The following is a 21,925-nucleotide window of genomic DNA, read 5'->3' on the forward strand; positions in this document are numbered from 1 at the left end:
TGTTTTTTGATCCGAAATGAACTACACGGTAACTACACATTTGCTACATAATGGGATGAAAAAAGGGGTATGGACAACAGGCAACACGGCCCAGAAAATGAAACGAGGGCAAGGTAAAATCCACCCCTTTTGTCTTAAAGGTATATTGGTGTATTGTCCTCACACGCGAGGTGAGTTTCATATGAACTTTGCAATTTGACTTGGCTGTTTTTGCCTGGTGTCCATACCCTACTGAAATAGGCCATTCGACTCATTTGTTCGTGGCAGAAGAGAGCAGCAGTGTGACCGTCATATGATCCAATATGATAGTTCGTTATATATTTTCGCGCAAATCACCGCCATGCACCTCGCCGGGGTGCAAAATTATCGTTCCGGTGGAAACACCGGCGCGGTCCATCATTTCGGAAGTTACGGTCGCGTTCGCGAGATATTTGTGTACTCTGAGAATATAATTTAACACAAATTCAAATTTCTATATTCAGGATTAAATGGCTACGATTTAAGTGCGGTGGTAAAACGTTTGGGATTCGTGAAAGTGGCTAGCTTTAAATGTGCTGGGTCAGCTTTCGATTCCAGGTTGAAAAGAGCAAGGAATCCGTCAAGGATATTATTTCCACTAAAAAAAATATTAATAAATTAAAAGGCTAATCATTATTTAGTCAAGTAATATTACTATATAATTATATTTGATAATAATTATATTCGATATTCGATACAAACGTTTTAAATTTATCGTTTAGTAAACTACAAAATTTATTGCCATAGGCCACCCATCTATAAAAAAATCAGCTGATGACAGCTTATGATGGCAAAACGCAAAATGTTTTCTCTGAATTGTGAAATTGGTAAAAAACATGGATCAGCAATCGTTTTAGCAGTTGTTCAAAAATATAAAATGTTGTTGAAAATCTGTTGGTGGCGTTGGAAAGAAAGAAAAACAACATAAATGAATTCGACGAGAAAGAGTTGTGAAATTGAGTGAAATTTGGTGTTAAAATGGTACAACACCAAAAATATACATAACGAAACAATACAAAAGGAAGAGAGCAGAAGCTGGTGGTGGTATGTTTAATAAACATTTAAATGTTTATATATGTTTTTTACAATTAGCATCTGTCATCGAGCATCATTAATCCGTACTTCAGGTGGAGCGTAAAAATAGTAGTTTGACGCATTGCTTTTGTCTTACATCGATATGCACGAAAATCAGTTTAAATCGGCAATATCGTGCATCACAGAAGACATTACAGGAGGAGTACCACAAGTTCATCGTGAGATACAGAAAGTTTTAAGGCTTTGCTGTTTGGTCACTGACAAATCCAAAAAACACCAAGCAGAATGTTTTTTGCCTCTTCGCTTATGTAAACTGTTTCTCGATCCAACACACGATTTAAAGAGAAAAGAGATTTTAAAGAGAAGGTCTTTGGTCAAGCGCTCATAGAAAAAGTGTAGATGAGCGGAACCAAAAAAGTGTCTGCGTTAAGTGTTTTTAGTTTTCTGCTTATTTTGGGTTATATGAATTGTAATATATTTTTATAGAATTGGACAAATTTTGCAAACTGAAGATAATAATGAAGATTATACCCGTTGGAAATTGACTGCATTTTGACCAAATAATATCTGAAAAATCGGTTACAAACATTAACGTTGTGTACATATGTAAATAGATATAATTTATTAGATGCAAACTTTGTAATTATGTTTTGATGTATGGTTTTTAATAATTAATAAATTAATATATATATCAAATAATTTATTTATGAGCATGCACATCTGTTTCAATTCCTTGTTCCAATTTCGGGCAATATTACATATCGCAATCGGTGCTATCGAAAACTGTATGTAAAGCCTTACAAATAGTTATACACATATTATTATGTTTGTGTGTGTGTGTGTGTTCTAATACTCAGTGGATCAAACTTGATTAAAAATAAATAATTGATATAGTTACAACATATTCAATGTCTGGAAATACATGCAGTGGTTAGCACTTACTTAGGGCTAAGATATTTTTATCGTCCGCGATATACTATCAATTTGTTTCGCGAATATTTGAATTTTAAATGTACGTACACATCTCACTTGCATACATATGCAAAGTATACCATTCGTGGGAGTTAGTTTTGTGCAAAGTGATACATACATATTATTTGCATGCAATCTAAAAAATGAAAACTGATGCTGTTGGTGAAAATCTACATATATTGCATTTACGATTATCTGCATTATCTATGCGAATACATTCCCATGTTTTCAGTACAAACAAAATAAATTATGAAATGAACCCTGTTTTAGAACGGTCTACCCGGAACTTCAAAACAAATTTGCATATTCAAATGCAAGCACGCAAAGAGTGAAGTGAACGAACCGTTGATAATAATATTAAAAATAACGCGATTCCCTAAGATAAAATAAGTTCGATTTCTGATACATATGTACTCTTCTTCAGTGAACATGATGAGGGAGTCGGCACACGATATCAGCATGGAGACGTGGATACAGTGGATTCTGGAGGCGATATCCAAAATCAGATCCCAAAAACAGAGGCCATCCGTTCAGAGGATATGCCAGGCCATCGGCACGCACCACAAGTTCCACGAGGACATTGTGGCCGAAAAGCTGGAGAAGGCCGTGGACTCGGGAGCCGTGATTAAGGTCTACAACAAGGGATTGCACTCGTACAAAGCTCCCATGGCCAAGCGTCGGGTCAAAGTGGACAAGAACACCAACCTCTACAAACTGGTAGCCAAAGCGGTGCACGATCTGGGCGAGTGCGAGGGATCTACCTTGAAGAGCATAGAGAACTATATTCAGAAATTCAACTGCATCGACCTCTCGCCCAATGTCGACTTTAAGACCGTAATAAAGGCATCCATCAAGAAGGCCGTGGACGCCGGCTTTCTGATCCAGGAGGGTAAACTGTACAAAAAGGGCAAGTCCCTGACCACGCCACGAAAGTGTGTCCCCCAGACGGATGTGGTTATAAAGGGGGAAGACACTTGCACCCATTGCTCCGGAAACTCTCAGAAAAACCTCAATGGCATTCCAGAGCCCCTGAGCTCCTGCAAGCAGTGTGGCATCTCTCTGCACACCACATGCGCAAACATTGCCGGCAGATGCAAGTCGCAGTCGTATGTGCTGCTCTACATGCTCGTCACCAAGGGAACCCTGTGGGACTGCCAGAGCTGCGCCGATTGCGCTGTCTGCAAGATGCGCAACCGTGGACCCTGTCTCCTGCAGTGTTTCGTCTGCAAAGACCATTTCCACTTGACTTGTCTCGACACGATACCCGACAAGAAGCCCAAGCATCCCTACAGGTACACTCTACACCTCTCTCATTCCGCAGATTGTGCTGATCATAATGAACGTTCTGTTTTAGATGTAAGACGTGCTCAAAGCAGAGCATTGAAAACCCAAAACTATTAAAAAAAGATGCCACAAAAATCAAATCGGAGGCTGGAAATGAAAAGTAAGCTACGATAATGCCAAATATATGCTGTGTTTGCATTTTAATATGTTTATTTTCAGGCTGTCGTCGTACGACAGAGTCGCCTTCAGCAAGCGACAAATAATCAAAAGGGAGGGAAACGCCGAGAGTCCCTCAACCTCGAAACTGTGCGTCTACAACGATGGGAATGGCCAGAGAAGGAAACTATCGGGGTCTGGGTTGAATGCCAGGAAACTAAACATAAGTGAGGATCAATTCGAGTTCCCCTCGAAGCAGAGGAAGTCACAAATACTACAGGGAGGCTACATCGCTAGCCAAGAGACGCGAAAGCGCACGTTTTCAGATCTATCGTCGTCAAGCTCCTCCAGTGACAGCGAGGACGACGACGATGAGGACGACGACAGGAACAGGAACGACAATGATCAGGATGAGAGCACCAGCTCGGATTCATGCACTTCCTCGAGCTCAGACTCGGACTCGAGCGAAAGTTCCAGCGACAGTTCGGAATGCGACGACGAAAACGACGACGAAGACTATGACACCGATCGGAGCACGCTAAAGGGAAAGCTATTTGAGAATGTTAAGCAGAACAATTGCAAGCTGAATGCCGGCGGCGCCAATGAACGCCTGAGTTCGCCAGAAACCAATGAAGCGGCGAATGAGAATTGGGGATTCGCAGCGGTTGCCAAGAATCCAATTGATATATTTGTGAAGTCCAAGAACAATGGGGGTGCCAAAGGCATTAACTATACTAAGCAAATGGTAGAAACAGGAGGCTATGGAGCAGCAGCAGCAGCATCAGCATCAGCATCGCTAATCGTTAGGGCACCGAAAGGCACCGGGCCAATGGCCACACATGCTTCGACAGCAGATAAGGATTCAAAATCCTCTGGAAACTTGCAGAGGAAAAAGATTGTGCCCCTGAAGTCGATGCCCCTCGATGCTGGCAAATCGTACGAGAAATGCGAAGATGAGGAGGACATTCCATACCTCACAGAAGAGACTGTATTAAAGTGTCAAATGATGGAGCAAATCGATCGTTGCAGAGACACAAAAAGCGAAGGGAAAACCAATCCGGAATCGGAAGATATGTGTGCGGAAAACATGAAGCGTACCAATCCGTTTGGTACGTAACCGAGGAGACATATCTATTAAATCCATTAACAACTATATTTATAGAGAATCAGCCGCTGCCGCCATGCGTTAATCCAGTGGATGTTGATCTGTATCAGGAAGTACTCCACAAAGCCGTTGTCCAGATGTCCAATAACTGTCAGAAGATGACGGACGTGGCCCAGCAGAAGCAAGGACAGCACACGCTGAGTCCCAAGTCAATTCAGATCGGAAAGTGGGACATTGAGACATGGTACTCCAGCCCGTTCCCGCAGGAGTATGCCAGGTATATATCCCACATTGTTCGGGCTAAAGAACGCCAGCCAAAAGTCGGAAAAAGTCGGATCGATTTGATGTCTTCGTTTGCTCGTTCTAGTGATCGTAGTATCATAGGATATCATTGGTTATTGATACTATCGATTGCCATTCTACATACATGCATATAATCATGCTTAACATTTGATGTTTTACAGGCTCATCAAACTCTTTCTGTGCGAATTCTGTTTGAAGTACACGAAGAGTCGGTCTGTGCTGGACAGGCACCAGAACAAGTGCATCTGGAAGCAGCCGCCGGGCACGGAGATATTTCGCCAGGGGAATATCTCGGTGTTCGAGGTGGATGGCAATGTGAATAAGATATATTGCCAGAACCTGTGCCTGCTGGCCAAGTTCTTTCTGGACCACAAGACGCTCTACTACGACGTCGAGCCCTTCTTGTTCTATATTCTAACGAAGAACGATCAGAGCGGCTGCCACCTGGTTGGCTACTTTTCGAAGGAGAAGCACTGCACGCAGAAGTACAATGTCTCCTGCATCCTGACCATGCCGCAGTATCAAAGGCAGGGCTACGGCCGATTCCTAATTGACTTCAGCTATCTGCTGAGCCGCGAGGAGGGCCAGCTGGGAACCCCCGAGAAGCCGCTCTCGGATCTGGGGCGTCTCTCGTACTTTTCGTACTGGAAATCCGTTGTCCTCGAGTATCTGTACAAGTATCGCAATCAGCCGAAGATCACGTTCAAGGACATTGCAATCAAAACGGGTCTAGCCATATCGGACATTGCGCTGGCATTCGAACTGCTGAACTTCATCAAACTGCGGAAGAACGATGGGGACATTCGGTATCAGATAAACGTGAAAATCGACTGGAAGAAGGTTCTCAGCCACAACAATAGGATGGCGCACAGCAAGACGCGCATTCTCATAGAGGCCGACTGCCTGCGCTGGAGTCCCTTGCTTTCAGTCTCTAAGTTGCCCAATATCATCAAGCCGATCTCCAATCGGGAGTACTTGAACAACCAGCTGATGCAGAAATCCGAGTACAAAGAGAAGGAGTTCCCTGAGGACACCAAAGTCGAGGCCAAACAAAGTATTACCTCTTCGAAGCCGATTCCAGCGATCAGCGTTGATGAGAACATCAAAAGCCGCAGTGGGGAGAGGCTGGAAGAGCAGAGGGAAAACCCGCGCAAGCGCCGTTCCAGCGAGGAGTTGTCGAAGCTGGCCACGAGCGTGGGAAAGAAGATTAAACTGGCGCTGGAGCAGGAAGCGGTGGCCGACGACCACTCCTTTGGCGACAACTCCGACTCTTCGGATTGCAAGTCCCCAAAGAACGCCAGCGAGCTCTCCGAGCACTTGACCAAACGGGCCCAGAGACTGGCCAAGCGCAATGATCTGATTCCGCACACGAACAAGCGCAAGCATTTCGAGCGGCAGCTAGAGAACAATGCACACGATCAGAGCCTATCGTTGGGTCAGAGCCAGTCCGAGCCAGAGACAACCCCTGCGGTGCAGCCTGCTCTCGACGCTGGATCTGCATTGGAAGAGCCACCCTCCAAGGAAGTCTGCAGAAATCAGGCCGAAAAGGCTGAACACACTGATAAGCCAGTGAATATCGTACCCAAACTCAGGGGCAAGCAGTCCAATGGGAAGCGATCCGAGGAGTCGCAGTTCACAGAAGCCACAGACTCACTAGCAGCTCCAGCTTCAGCTCCAGCTTCAGATCCAGCTTCAGCTCCGGCCCCAGCACTCGGCACTGAAAAATCGATGAAAACAACGAACACAGAAGTCGTTGCCAAAGCATTCGAGACGGAGAAGAGCGAGGCCGAAGGCAACAGCATAAGCGAGCAGGTTCTAGATGCCGTGGCTAAGAAAACTAAAAAGACCGTATTCGCGGACGTAACGTCCTACAATATGAACAGTGAGATCGAAGTAAAGTATAGCGCAACGCAAAAGCCGACAGAAAATGCAATCGAGCCAGGAAAAGGGGCCAATGTCAAGGAACATAAAATACTACAGCTTGAAACTCCAGTTCCACCTCCAGCTGCAGCTGCAGCTTCAGCTGCTCCTGAGCTGAAGAGTCCTGTCACAAGTAGCAGTCCTCTGGAGAAAAAAGAAGAGGTTCCCCCTACTGTGGCCCCACAGCAGCAGCCTGCTCAGCCTCTAGATGTTCAGGAGAAGTCGGCCAATCCCGTCTGCATGGCAGAAGAAAAGAAACCGAATCTGGATATGAGCTGCCTGAAACCAGAGTCATCCGTGTTCACAGAACTTCTTCCGCCGGTACAGCCAGCAGGGGCAGTGGCAGTGGCAGTGGCGCATGAAAAAACCAAGGAAATCGCTCCTCAAATGATACCCGAGGTCCCGGTCCCGGGCCCGGTACCGGTCCCAGTCCTGCAGAAACCGATGGAAGTGAAAAAAGTCGATGTGGTGGTCCCTACACATCCATCACCAGACAATGCTGCCAATGGCAATGCCAATCAGCGGCCAGAGGCTGCACATTCATATGTGGATCCGCCAAAGCCACTGCCAAATCAGCATATACAGGCCCAGCCGCAGCCGCAGGCACAGGCACAGCCACAGGCATTCAATGAGCCCCACAACCAGGGACATAATGATCAGCTTAAGACCAAGGACAATGGGGATATCAAGGAGAAGCCGATTAAGTGCAAGCCAGTGCAAGAAACGCCCGTGGTAAAGCCCGAAGTCCACCAGGCATATGCCACAGAAAGGAAGTTCGACAGTGCCAAGATGAAAGCGGTTCCGGAAAGGGAGGCGGTGAAGCCGGACCACCAGGTGGTGCAAGTCAAGGAGGAGGACAGATCGAACTCACGAGGACCCCCCGCTCCCTCGAACGTTGTGCCCGTGGTGCGGGAGAAACTGCAGCTAAAGGGGATACCAGAGCACACGCAGCTGCAGAACCCGATCCCCAGCCAGTTTAACATAAACCAGATGCCCAACTACCATCACACCTCCCAGTACTGGCAGTGGGACTACTATAGCTACAACCTGCATTTGGACTCGGCTACGCAGAAGGGCCAGAAGCAGTTCCAGAAGGACCTGGCCACGACCATGGCCTACACGCACAACCTAACCCAGAATCTGTATCAGTCCGCCAACCACCTGGCCATGCACCACGCAGCGACGCACCATCAGATCCACCAGACCAAGGAGAAGCACAAGCTGGAGCGAAAGAACACCGGCAAGAAGGAAGAGCATCCCAAGCTACTGTCCGGCGGCAATGTGGCCAGCACTTCCCGCGAGGACGCAGCACATGGCCACAGCAGCTGCAACGAGTATGGCGTGAATAATCAGGCTGCGATATACAATCAGAAGTGTGCACCGCAGCAGAAGATGTTCAAGCCATCGCCCGAGCAGGCGCAGCAAATGAAGTCCCTGGCTAATGCTCAAAACGCGCTGCCCAGACAAGGCAATCCCAATGCAAATCCGAACCCAAACCAGGCCGAATCATCGGCTCTGCTATCGAACTCGGTTAATCCACAGGCGGGGGGAACAGTGGCTGCCAAGCAGAAGCTGGAGCACGGCGTAAACTCGGCTTCAGTCATTACGCGCGAGGGTAAAATTAAAATTGGTCATCCGAACATACACGCGGCTCCTCAACACTCGAACCTGCAAGTGCCCGGGCAATCCGAGGTCAATCCGAACATGGTTTACAGTCCGGAGGCGTCGGCGAATGCTGGAATGCAGCAGCAACAGCAGCAGCAGCAACAGCAGCATTACGATTGCGGAATAAATGCCCAGATAAATATGGAATCCCCCGCCAACATTGGCAGCGCCATTAACCATGGCTCCGACAACATCCAGACCGCCGCCTCGAATGTGCACATGCATCAGCCCCACAGGCAGTACTCGGACTGCTCCATGCAGAACCAGCCAGCCACCACCCCCATGCACATGTCCATCCAGAACTCGCACATGCAGCAGCAGAACAACCTGAACATGAATCTGGCCCCCGAGGGATCGCCGAACATCAGTTTGCTGGGGAATGCCCAGCAGCAGCAGCAACAGCAGCAGCAACAGCAACAGCAGCAGCAGCATCAGCAGCATCAGACTAGGAAGTTGAATACGCAGGTAATTCTATTGCAAATGAAGTATTTTTGCTGCAGTTTTCAATTCTTTTTTATTCCACTACAGGCGGATAACGCTAATGTTAGTTCTCCTACACCGTCGCATCGAGCCACTACGCCCAAGCAAATACGCAGCGGAAATGCTGCCCAGCAGCGTGACGCCAAAAATTCGTCCACGTCAACCACAACGACGAATGCGCATCACCAGATTCCGCAAGGCGCCACTTCAAATATTCCAAAGTCGCACCAGGAGTCGTTGCACAACCTACAGTTCTCGCAGCACGGACATCAGCAGAATATGCAGCCGCTGGACTATGTGCCAATTCCACAGATCAGTCAGAATTTTGCGACCAATCCCTCGAACTACGACATTGTGGGCATGCCACCTGCGGTCATCCAGCAGAGAATGTCACTCAACAGTTCCGTGCATCCACTCGCGAACAGCCATCAGCGCATCGAGCAGCCGTCATCGGCATGCGCCGTCAACAATTTTTACTTGCAAAACAACATGCCCGCCAGCGAGAATGCCCCCCGGGTTCCTGTGTCCAGTTCGCTGGGGCCGCCATCTGCTGGAGCCAACAACAACAACGACCAAAGGCAGGCCACTCAAGAGTCTATATCTGGATCGAACAGCAGTGGCACTGGCGGCACTAGCAGCGGCTCCTCTCTGGCGGGCAATCTGTGCAGTCTCTCGAAGCTGCAACAGCTCACGAATTGCCTGGAGAGTCAGCCATGCAATACGTCTCCGGGGGCCCAAGTGAATCTAACGCCATCGCCGCATCACCCGATTCCACCAAACTCAATGACCCCGCCCCCTCACTTGCTGATGCAGAACAGGAACATTTCCACGCCTCCCAACATGCTGCAGACGCAGGTGGCTCCACTGCAGTACCACAAGTACTATCCCGGCAACATGAACATTGCCCCGATTGCGTCCACGCAGAACCCCAGCCGGAACACGCGGAACACACCGTCCGCACCCGTGCAGCATACCTCGGCACCAATAAGCAGCACAAACAATCGCACCACCAACGTCCACATCAGTCCCAATCTGATGGCCTCCTACGGGGCGATGAACAGCTATAGGATGTCGCCGCAGCAGTCCCCACCCACTGGCGGCTACAGTTCGGGGGGCGAGTATCCCAACTCCCAGATACCGATGCAAATGGGAGTCATGAATATGCAATCTCAATACCAAGATGCTTGCGTGTTGCAGAGAGCCACACAATCAAATCCGATGTATCCAACGTATTCTCCTTACTTACCTCTCAACGGCACCATTCGCAGGTAATGGGTGCACACATTTTATATATTATTGTATTGACTATAATTTCTATAGAAATGTGTGCTGTAAATAAATCTTAAATATATATTGTCAATTAATAAAACAAACCAATCCACACGTGCTTTTTATTTTTAGTATACAAAGCAAGTACGAGTATATATGTATATTGGTATTGTATTCGTATGTACATAATGCTCAGGATAATAAGAATGATAGTGACTCGATTATATAGATATTTTTTTTAAGATTACTGGGAATTCTGTACACTCATTCAAGGATCCTGTGATCATATGTACATACATCTCTCTGTAGACATCTCTGTAGGTTCTTTGAAGTCGCAGTTTGCAGCAGATCTCAACATTTTGAGGGAACATTTGAAAAATAATACTGCTTAACTTCATTAAAACCCCAAAAACACGGATTCTCGATTCTATACAATTTTGTTTTTTTTTTGTTGCTCTGAACGATGTTATTTGGAAGAATGAATTGAATTTGCAATTGGAATTTAAGTTAAAACTAATCAGCCCTTTCGGATGAGCGGAATATTCAATATTTGGCGAGTACTCGAATGCGAGACGAAGAAACGAAGCGGATGTAAATGCTCGATGTACTTGTTTGCGTTGATTGCCATTTTCTCTGTGAGTGTAAAGAGTAAGGGGCTTAGATAGCTGCCCTGTGGTACTCCCGATTGGTACTATCTTGTGATTGAGATTCACGCGATTGCTGCATGCTCACAGACGTTTGAGAGGAGTTGAACCACAAGAAGCGAGGTAAGAAGTATGAACTACACGGATGAATGTTTCAGTATAATACCATTACTTTATTTCTTACAGCTAACATTTTTTAATCAAAGCTTGTTTATATTTTCGAATGTTTTTTTTTCATTTGTTTTTAGATGTTTTGTTGTATTTATTAGATGGAGGTAGGCATGCACTACACACACTACCCGTAGCCAAAGAGAGACCAATCTTCGAATGTTTGCTCGAATGAGTTTTACTATCCCATATCCATGGGCTTCTAAATTAAATAGATTTGGATAGAACGAGTTGTGTAAACACTATGTTAAAATCTAAGAATATTTATTCATTTTTCGTTTGTTTCTTTTCATAACGAAAATGTGTAAACTAATGTTATCCATTTAAAGGGAATTAACTATAATATTGTAATAAATAACTTAAATGAAAAATAACCTTAACGGTAAGGAATAAAGCCCCCGACCTTTATCTGTATTTCCAGTCAAGAGTACACGCCCAAGCAACAAAGTAAAAACTGACACAGAACAGGTTTAGCTGTCTGGTTAATCAGACAGTAATAGGAATAGGAAGCATTCTGTTTGGTTTAGCGATCAGTAATAACGATCTGAATAATTATCTAATCTAATGATATAATAATGTTTTGCAGCCAGTTTTTCTAATGGTTTCGAACAGAAAAGATTCTTAAAATAAAAAATATTGTTGCTCTTTGAGTATAATTAAAAGAACAAAACCTAGTCCTACTTTTAAAACAACAGCGAAGAAGCGCAACTTTATAACATTTAAAAAAAGAGAAAAAAGTGTAATTTTTTATTAAAATTAAGTTTGAGGAGTGGCATCTTCGCCCTCAACTGGACACAGATAAATAGAAGCAGCATTTATTTACATTCGTTATTGCGACGACCACTCGTTGATTGGGTAAGTAGTGCTCCCGATGTACGAGGGCTGTCGAATAGACTCATTTGACGCTGGCGTATTTACAACCGAACTCCAGTGTGGTCTGGGAAATACATTTGAGTTTACATACGACGACGGCCCACCGATGTATCCTGTCGATGGGTGTAGGTTGGAATGGTAGGGTGCGAAATTCAAGTTGCCGTAGGAGGTGTAGTTGTTAATGTGATAGCCGCCGGATGCGGGCGGGGTGGCCTTGTGCTTATTGTCATAGTAATCGTAGTACTGGGGTGGATATGAGTGCTGAAAGTGCTTCGGTTGGAAATATGAACTTTCTGCCGTCTCTGTTCCGTTGGGAGCAGGCGGATGCGAATGCGCTAGTGGCACATTCGACGGAACAGGATTGGCACTATTGTAGCCTTCGCTGCCTGCAGGTAGATGATTCTGATGTTTGTACGGCTGCTGTTGCTGCGGCTGCGTCTGCGTCTGTGGCTGTGGCCCCTGTGTCTGCTGCGGAAAGTTCAAGTCACAAGGCATCTGATGTGGATTTGGACCCGCATGAAGGGGGGCGGCTAAATTATTATTTGGTTGCGTTTGTGGCTTAAAATGTTGTAGATTCTCTGTGGGTTGTTTTCTTTCCTTCGAGGACATTTCTATCCGGCTTGAAGTTGTTTGCGCGCCTTCCTTATTCTTCACGATATGTGGCTCGTCATCAGAGGTCAAGTCCTTTACAGTTTCTGCAAAAAATAAAACCCTTTAAGCATTTAGAGAACTATAAGAGTTATACAAGGTATACCTTGCTCGGGCGTTTGTGGCTTTGCTACATCTGTGTCACAATCGGACGTTATGTCAATTACATCGTCCTTGTTCGGCTTTTCTGATTCATTTTTAGCCGTCGTTCTTATAGCTATTATTTTTCCGCTGTCCAATTGCATGTAGATGCCTTTGGTGGACTTCAAAACCATCACCCGTTGTCCAGCCTTCAGAATAATATTGGCCTTGTCCGAAGAGTTCGTGGGGATGACAACATCTGGAAAGAGCATTCAATTATTACGGGGATTGAGGGAGGCGAATCATGTGAAAATACATACCAAGCGGCAATGTCATTTCCTGTGCTGTCATTCCCTGCCGTTGCCACACATCTGCGGGAATCCAACGAGTTGTGCGTCCTCCAGCAGAGACAGAGGTGGTCGACTTTACCTGCAATCCATTATATACATACATGATATACGTTTTATCATGAATTCATAAGGTACTTACCGGTGCAATTGGTCGGGACACAATAGTTCCATCATTATTCACAATCTTGTAGTGCGTTTTAACGGGAGCATAGGCAAACTTCTGATTAACGGCAGCCTTCTTTTCCAGCTCGTAGCTCCGATGAGCCTGCCTTTTCTCAGCCTGCGACAGTTTTCTATCCTTTTGATCAACCAACAAGCTGTCGTGCAAGAAGGGTTCCTTGGTCACACAGTGTCTGTGGAGCTCAAGGAGGGTATTGATGATGGGGTCTACATGCACATGGGGGATCGGGGTTTCAGCTTTTTCCTTTTCCGTCTTAGACGGAGACTCATCACAGGTGCCATTCTGTGGTTTAGGCTCAACTATTGCAGTCGCATCTCCCTCTGCTGGGTCTATTTTCTCCTCTTTTGGCGTTACTTGCTCCTCTGTTGCTGGCAGTGTTTTCTCATCTGCTTGAATAGCCTTCTTCTGTTCTTCTTCTGGTATCGCTTCAGGCTCATCCTTTGGCTTGATTTGCTTCTTTGATGGCTCTTCCACGGGGGGATTTTTCGAAGTATCTGTGGCCTCATCATCAGAGTCATAATCGTGGCACAAGTTCGTTATCTCCTTCATGGAGAGATGTGCCTCGGGATTGCATTCGTCGACAATTCGATCGGACATGCCTTGTTTCTTGATTTGCCTATCATATATCTTCTTCTCCAGGCATTTGTCCATTACAATTCTATACACATAGCATGGCTTCGTCTGTCCGTATCTAAGAACAAATTATTGTTATTCGATGGCTGTTGTATTGCCAGTAGGTCGTTGTGCTTACCTATAAATCCTATATACAGCTTGCGTATCGTGGCAGGGATTCCAACTGGCATCAAAAATGATAACACGATTCGCTCCAGTCAGATTGATGCCCAATGAGCCAGCCCTCGTCGAGATTAGAAATAGCTTCACTTGACTATTTGCATTGAATTCATTGACTAGCCTCTCCCTTTCCTGCGAGGAGGTGGACCCATCCAGACCTGCAATCAATCATTAATTGGGTTAAATAAAAAGGTGGTTTTTATATGACGAAAACTTACGAAAGTATGAGTAACTTCTGGTCCAAAATTGATTGGTGCCGGGCACGTAACTGGTCTTCAGGTAGCCCTCGAGTATGTTCAACGTAAGGAGGGATTGGCTAAACAGCAATATACGATCGCCGAACTGCATGCTCTCCTTCAGGATGCAAAAGAATATCTCCATTTTGGGAGAATTCTCTATTTGGCCAGCCACATAGTTCCTCATTAGATCGACCGCCCATGAACATGAGAATTCGTCGTTCCGTTTAGTCTTCAACAGCTTTTTATTTGCTTCGAAGCCAATGCCAGTGCCGCCGGCTACGTTCTTCAGGCCCGGCACGACACCACAACCACTTGGCTTGAGGGCATTGGCCTCATTGTCCAGCTGATTATTGGAACACGGCGTTTGGATATTCGTTTCGACTGTTTTTATCTCATTCGTGTCGAGATCCACAATCTCCGAGGATCCCGTAATACTTTCAAAGTCCTTCGACATATTTGTATCCGTCTGTTTTATCACCTCAACAAAGCCCGGTTTGGACAGGATGGGACAGCTCGATTCCATCCAATAGTTGTTTTTTCCTATGGTTTCCGCACCGAACGACCCATAATTAAGGGGTTCCCCGTAGGCCAGATTGGGGCTGCTGCAGCTCTTGTTTAGATATTTCGCATTTAGATCGGATGCCACCGGGGGCATATTGAACAGGCCCTCAGTTTCGTTGGAATTAGAGGCCACTTCAATGGTTTCGCTGCTCTTCTTCTCGCAGAGAGGAGACAGAGAGGCCGAGGCCGCCATGTTCGATGAAGGATTGGATTCTTGATTGGAGTCTGTGATTGGAGTGGGAGCGCTCTTCGAAAGCTCTTCGTCGATTTCTAAATCTAAGTCAGTCTCACATTTCTTCAGAAAGTTGTACAGTACATCCGGATGATTCCAGATCTTACAGCAAACAGCAAAGGCCTTCAGGGGATTGGGAAAGGCCTTCTTTCGCACCACATCAGTCATGAAGGTGTCGTAAAGCTTCCGCTGGAACGCTGTCATTTTCACGAGAATAACATATTCGTGCTTCTGCGGCAGCGTGATCTGCAATACTTTGTGGGAGCGTCGCTGCACGAAGCCCAGCAGCAGGGAGTGCAGCACGTGCGCTCTGTATCTCATGAGTTTTATGTCGTCTGGGGTGGAGTCCACGCACTGGCCATTCTGGATGGGCCTCTCGAACATGTTGCAGAACTCTGTGCGGGTTCCCAAATAGTTTGGCCGCACAAAATCCACCATGCACCAGTACTCAAGAAGGTTATTCTGCAAGGGGTAGCCCGTAAGTACAATGCGGCGACGAGTCCGTATCTGCTTCAGGGCCAGGGATATGCCGGCATGCGAGTTCTTGATCCTATGCCCCTCGTCACATATCACCAGATCTGGACCAGGTTTAACGAGTGCTTCGAACACCCGATTCATAAGATCGCTGCTGGCGTCGTGGCCATCGGCCCTAAAGGCGTTGGCGCCTTTCCGCTTGCGGGTTCGCACCAGCTTCAGGGCCAAGAGTCGGAACAATTCGTATCCAATCAGCAGAACGCCGCCTTCCTGCACCCAATTCAATATAACTTTCGCACGCGCAGTGAGTGTCTTCTGCTGGTCGTTCAGAACATAAATGTCGAATTGGCGCGGACGAATGTTGTGGTCGGCGGTGTAGCGGGGCACCCACATATTGAACTCGCTCAACCAATTCTGCAGCGTGTTGATGGGCATCACACAGAGAACCGTCTTGGCGGACGTGTGTCTTAAGAAAATATCACAGAAGGAAACAACTTGCAACGTCTTGCCCAGCCCCATGGAATGGGCAAGAATGCATCCGAAGCCGCTTGATTTGTTGAACCTTCGTGTCGATTCAATGATGTTGTCGTACAAGAAGCGAACGCCTCCGATCTGGTGCGGTTTTATCACCTTGGCTATTTGGGGGGCCAAGTACAAGGTCTCCTCGCCCTCGGGATGCGCAATGTTGACGACTACTTGTCCGTTTTCATCAGGAACATTATACAAATCCTTGACATGCATGCCACTGTTATGGGCATCGTCCGACTCGTTCAAGTCCTCCTCTTCCTCCTCCTCCTCCTCTTCCTCCGACAGGAGTATGCAGTCGTCATCCGAACTGTCATCAATGGTCACCACTTCCCCGGACGGCTCCACGCTGCTGGCCTCCTTATTTAGCACGTCGTCGATGCTACAGCTTAAACTACTATTCGTCTCATCAAATGTGTCCGACACGATTTCCTCCTCGGGAAACTCGACGGGAGTGTCGTTGGCGTTAACGTTTACGTTAACATTGACGTGGTTCGACACGGAACAGCTTTCAATTCCCTCGCTCTCGTCCAGCTGCAATATGCGGAAGAATTGCTTGTGGACAACCTGCTTCTGGATTTCGCGCATTGACTTCTGTTGACCAGCAACGCGAGCCAAGCGTTCGGCCTCCTCCTTCTGGGCCGCCAGCGTGGTTGTGTCCAGATTGTTTTCGTTCATCACATCCCTAATGTTCTTCCTGAGATGGAGGAGGTTCTTCTTCTCCTCGGCAGCCGTTAGATTTAGACCGATTTTCTTGTTCGTGCCCTGCTCTGCATCTTGGACAGAGTTCTTTCGCTTGTGGCCGTGAGGTACTGCTGTAATATTCTTCCCCACATCCTGTGGGATGGCGATGGCTGGATGTGGGATTCTGGTTTTGTCCGCGGATGTGTTTTCCACAGTGGGGATCGGCATCGGGTTCGCGATGTTGATGTTGATGTCGGTACTCATCTCCGGCATCTTAGCAGGTATGAGCGATCCACCGATGGCATTGATTGGCGGGGGATTGTGAAAATACCGCCTCGGATCATCCGGAAACATAAGCGATGGATGAAATTCATGTATATTGGGCCATGCTTCTGGATTCTGCAATCGTTGAGCGCCCGGATAATTGGGGTTTGACTCCTCCATGTTTATTTGTGGTGATGATGTATCCCTGCAAAGGAGGGGATTCGTCAGTTGGAATTTTTTAATCGAATTAAATTGCTTGGAAGGTGAGTGAGTCTTTACAGGATGACGAATATATTTGATTTTTAAGAATGTCGACGGACCTGAAGCCACAAAGGGTTAAACATTGGAGGGATGGGCGTTGTAAATAAACTTTATATACTTTATTCGAAATATTTATTTATGCATTTACTATGCGTGGTAAATAAAAGTTCTTGGACCAGATTAATATTTGCCAACATACGTACATACATACAGATGTAAGTATGTATGTCTGTAAAAGCAAGTGTAATTAATGGGTTCGTCCCGCACCGTCTTTAACCGAACATACATACATATTTACATATGTAGGCATACATACATCACTGCTCACACTTCACTGTTAACAGCCATGAGAATGTGGATGTGGTCTTACATCAGAAGAAGGCGTATTACAACTCTCCAGTGCCATTAAAACGATATGTACATACAGGCCATGACGTGCTCAGTCAATATAGCATACATATAACTGGTACATATAAATATGTCCTGGGACAGTGGACAGTTCTACGGCAGCTATGGCTTAAAGCCGAAAATAATCTCCATTAGCTTTGGACACCAAGTACCTACATACATTTGTATGTATGCATGTACACATTACATACAATGTCATGTAAGTACATACAGAAATCGTAACCGGAATGGAATCATTAGCTCTTATATACCTTTGCATGTACATGACATATGTACATGCAATGCGGACTGTTTATGGTGAGCATTATTAAACACTATCATATGAATACACACAAATTTAATTACAAAGGGTACTTTTCGTGGGATTTTTTCTTCACAAATTGAAAGAACATTATGTGCATAAATAAGGACAACTGCACTCACTACTATACGTACATTTACATGCAGCCGGCAAACTTGATTTTAAGATGAACGATTTAACAACACAGGTTCTTAATTATTGTTAGTGCATACATATGGATGTTTTTCTTTATGCACCAAGTATTTGAAGATTCAGTTTTTTCTATTGTAGGATTTTGAGATTCACAATTTATAGGGTCCAATACATGTTGGAATTGTAGCTTTTAGAACATGCTTTAATCTTTTATTAAAATGTTACTCTCGATTGTATTTTTCTCACTGTTTTCAATGTGTATATATGTATGTATATAATGTATACATTACTCTACATAGATATAATACTGCAGTGTGACCGCGATGCAAAAAATGTGTGTGACCGTAAACAAATGTTCACATACAATGAAATACTGAAATCTGACATCGATAAAAGATTTTTTCTCAGCTGGTTTTAAGCCGATAGACAAATTTAAAAATTCTTTACAAGGAGTTTTTACGTTTTGGTGCGCTCGCTATGAGTTCTGGTGGAGAAGAGGCCAAATGTAAATGGCGGCACCTGTCTCATCAACTCGGTGCAATCTGTCTGTATGCGAGGAAAAATCATGCCATTCACGAAAATCGACAGGATATTACCAAAACGCTGATACAGCAGGTACAACATTGCCATCCACGTCTGCTGATCTACAATTTTATTTACTTCCTCTTTCAGTTAATTCTAACTGCCGTCTAAAGACCGTCGCGACGATCGAAATAAAGTGCTCTTCAAAATGCATGGGATGATATAATAACCGGCAAACGATATACAATTTCATGGTGTGAGATTATACGATTATTTTTAATAAGTAGAAAATCTAAAAATCCCATTCCAACGGGGAATTACATGATGTCGATTCAGTGGTACTTCGATAACAATCTACATTATGATACGAACGTTCTTAGAGGCACAAAATCGCCGATAGTATCGATAACGACTCACATAATTTTTAATTGTACCATGTACAACAAAAAAAGAAAATACTTCCCATCTCTAAGAAAACATCAACTCGTACCTAATTTAATTGACTTCATCGAGGAAATTGATGTAAAACTGTAACAAGTACTCTATAACACAACATCTACTATTCTCTGACTTGGCAATTAGTACCTTCATACAGGCGATCGGCCAAACAATCGCACACCACTGAAGGGCACACTCAAAAAAATTAAACATATAAGAAACTATGGTATGTAAAAGCTGTTAAGCCTTTTTAATGGTTTTAATGTGATCCCTTTAATCTCAGTGCCACCTATCAAATTTGAGTTCTCTAAAAATTGCGCTGGCGATTCTGTTGATAAACATATTCTGGTTGTTTAAGCAGCAGCTGGCAGGAGATGCATCGACGAAATGCAAGAAGGCTGAGCACATCGCTCCATCCCGAAATCCAATCGCGGCGGACTGCCCCTAGCACTCAGATATTGCCTTTTCGTTGATACAGCCGCTTGCAGGATTGGACAGTTTGCTCGCTCCGAACAACACTGCTCCGTTGGCATTTGATAATGCCGACCTGAGCTATGGTCGCTGGGATAGCCAGCATTTGTATAAGATCAAGGATTTTGCGCTCCTAGGGGAACAGTACACCGAGTCATCTGAGAGCAGTTTGGTCTGCCTCGCCACTCAAACTTCGGTGGAGCGCTTGAACTCCTTGCCTCAGGTCGCTACAAACTGGCAAGGGCCGATGTCAGTGGCCGTGTTCTCTGCCAGCCACGAGGAATTTGTTGTCTTGCAATACTTTGTTACATATATGCGGCTTTGTTTCCCAAACATAAGGGAAAACGCCACTTTCCACTTGCTCACCCCACCCGACTACGATAAGCTGCCCCGACTCGTATCCATTTCGTTTAATTTGAGGGGAAAATTCGACTGCCAGTATCCAGACAGAACGTTGAAGGCTTTGCTGAAACTCCGGTCCCTGAAAAGTTTGCAGTGGCGACAAAGGAATCCCTATCCCCAAAATCACATGCGAAATTTAGCCCGGAAAGGTTGTCAGACAAAGTACACCTTTCTCACAGACATCGACATAGTCCCAAGCACGAACAGTGTTCCTCAACTCAACAAGTTCTTGAAAACCGCCAATTGCTCAAAGAACTGCGCCTACGTAATACCAACCTTTGAGATAGACGTTCGAGCCTCGTTTCCCCGCTCAAAGTATGGCCTACAGAGGTTAATGAAAAAGGGTCTGGCGAGGCCATTTCACGAAAAAGTCTTCATCTACAACCAGTACGCGACAAATTTTAGCAAGTAAGTATTATAGTTTCGGCATATGTTTATGGTATGCTTACTCTAGCCTCGTTTAAAAATCAACTAATATTTTTCAGATGGTTATCTTCGAATACAAACGATACGGAGGTCTCTATAAGCCACGTCGTTACAAATTTTGAATTTTTATATGAACCATTTTACATAGCAATCGACAGTGCACCAGCGCACGACGAACGATTCACAGGCTATGGGTTCACCAGGAACTCCCAGGTAAGCAATTGAAGTAATTTATGCCGGGTTTCAATCAAAAACTCAATATTTTTTGCAGGTTTATGAAATGCATATTGCTGGATATCAGTTCTATGTACTGACGCCTGTTTTCACTGGTCATTGGGGCCTCCAGAGGAAGCAGGCGAGGCCCGCTTGGCGAGAACAGCAGAACAATGTGAATCGGAGAAAATTTGATGTTTTCAAAAGCGAAATATTTTTGCGGTACAAAAATGATCCACGCCTGTTGTTACAATCTAAGAAGAATCAAATCCTAATCAAATAAATTAGTTGATAATATAAAAGCTCAGAAATGGTCTATGTCGAAGAAGGCTTTTCCAATCCTTTAGATTTTGGGAATATATTAGACAATTTAGAGTTAATGAAAAGCGAACTTCACTAACAATAAAAGCAAAATACTTCCCAAAATGATTGCAGTCTAGTCGAGGTAAGCAAATTAGAATAAAATAAAGTACGAGTAATGTAATGTCTAATTAATGGTTAGAGTGGAAAATTTTGCAGCATGATTTTGTCGGGCATTTGATATTAAATTCTGAAATAACATCACCGTTTGGGTATTTTATTTGATTCGATATTGTAGTAGAAAAGGTTGTGTAAAACAGTGCCAAGGTGTAAGCAAAGCTCAAATGTTCGGACAGAATTCAATGGGGAATTCTGTTTTAGTGACTCTGCTGGAAGTGTGAAAGGATACATATGTATCCTGACTTCGGCCACTTTCCCATACTCCTCCAACGAATACAGCGCTGACAACAGTCTTACGAAGTGACCAACATGGCTGCGGAAGAATGGTCGTAATCGGTTTGAAAATCTTTAGCCGAGATCGCTACCTCAATGGGGCTGGAACGTTTCTCGAGGACCATCACAAATTCACGCTGGAGCTACACACGAATTCAGGCATTGGGGGACACAAGCTAATGCCCGTGGAGGTACCCTCAATGTCGTTCTGTGCCTCCATCCGTACCTTCTACCGCAGATTTATCAAGAATTCAATTCAAACAGGCTTGACTTTAAGGATGTGGAATGTGTGGCCGGTTCCCAGCCGTACGTATTGGATAAAAGATGTTCTATTCGACACAAGCGACTGGGCCGCCATCATGCCCCGCGGACGGATCAAGGACAAGTTGAACCTCTTGGATGAGGGTGACCAGGTCGGCGGGGTTGAGATTATTAACGATGAAACTTTAAGGACGGACAAAATAAATTCTCAATGACAAAATAAAAGGAAAGCGATACAAGGATGGAAGGAGCGGGGGATTGGTTCTTCATCCACGCGAATGGGCGAGGTAAAGCAGAGCACGCAAGGATTTGTGATGCAAAGCACTAAACGGTGCAAAACAATGAGACAGAATTGCCGGAAGGAGAGAAGCGCAGGCGCCGTCCTTTGTCGAGCTTTCTCCCCTATCTCAAAAG

At 45.2% G+C, this 21,925-nt stretch overlaps 4 protein-coding genes across 5 annotated transcripts; 3 read left to right on the forward strand and 1 right to left on the reverse strand.

Annotated features, from left to right (window-relative positions):
- Positions 1–1,941: 1,941 nt before the first annotated feature.
- On the forward strand, positions 1,942–10,315 carry LOC6590410 (histone acetyltransferase KAT6A). Of its 2 annotated transcripts, none has more exons than XM_026987045.1 (7): positions 1,942–1,983; positions 2,450–3,317; positions 3,380–3,469; positions 3,529–4,574; positions 4,628–4,847; positions 5,035–8,923; positions 8,987–10,315. In XM_026987045.1, the coding sequence occupies exons 1-7, from the start codon at positions 1,962–1,964 to the stop codon at positions 10,208–10,210; spliced, it is 7,359 nt and encodes a 2,452-aa protein (XP_026842846.1). In that variant the 5' UTR covers positions 1,942–1,961; the 3' UTR covers positions 10,211–10,315. The 2 variants fall into 2 exon arrangements, with proteins under 2 accessions (XP_026842846.1, XP_002016592.2); XM_002016556.2 differs by lacking the exon at positions 1,942–1,983 and adding an exon at positions 2,001–2,065.
- Positions 10,316–11,737: 1,422 nt separating this feature from the next.
- On the reverse strand, positions 11,738–18,132 carry LOC6590411 (helicase ARIP4). Its single transcript, XM_026985989.1, has 7 exons — positions 18,028–18,132; positions 14,163–17,128; positions 13,904–14,102; positions 13,111–13,843; positions 12,942–13,050; positions 12,647–12,880; positions 11,738–12,587 (listed from the first exon to the last, which is right to left on the reverse strand). Coding segments are annotated over exons 1-7 (4,983 nt in total). The 5' UTR covers positions 18,030–18,132; the 3' UTR covers positions 11,738–11,847.
- An 850-nt stretch (positions 18,133–18,982) lies between these two features.
- Positions 18,983–20,832, forward strand: LOC6590422 (beta-1,4-glucuronyltransferase 1). The gene is made up of 4 exons (XM_026984897.1): positions 18,983–19,033; positions 19,434–20,266; positions 20,344–20,497; positions 20,556–20,832. Exons 1-4 carry the CDS (start codon positions 18,983–18,985, stop codon positions 20,778–20,780), a joined length of 1,263 nt encoding a protein of 420 aa, XP_026840698.1. The 3' UTR covers positions 20,781–20,832.
- A 468-nt stretch (positions 20,833–21,300) lies between these two features.
- On the forward strand, positions 21,301–21,726 carry LOC6590423. The gene has a single exon (XM_002016559.1). The coding sequence runs from the start codon at positions 21,301–21,303 to the stop codon at positions 21,724–21,726; it is 426 nt and encodes a 141-aa protein (XP_002016595.1).
- The last annotated feature ends 199 nt before the right edge of the window (positions 21,727–21,925 follow it).

This window comes from Drosophila persimilis, unplaced genomic scaffold, assembly GCF_003286085.1.
Source record: "Drosophila persimilis strain 14011-0111.01,24,50 unplaced genomic scaffold, DperRS2 tig00000002-arrow-pilon, whole genome shotgun sequence".
Taxonomy (NCBI): domain Eukaryota; kingdom Metazoa; phylum Arthropoda; class Insecta; order Diptera; family Drosophilidae; genus Drosophila; species Drosophila persimilis.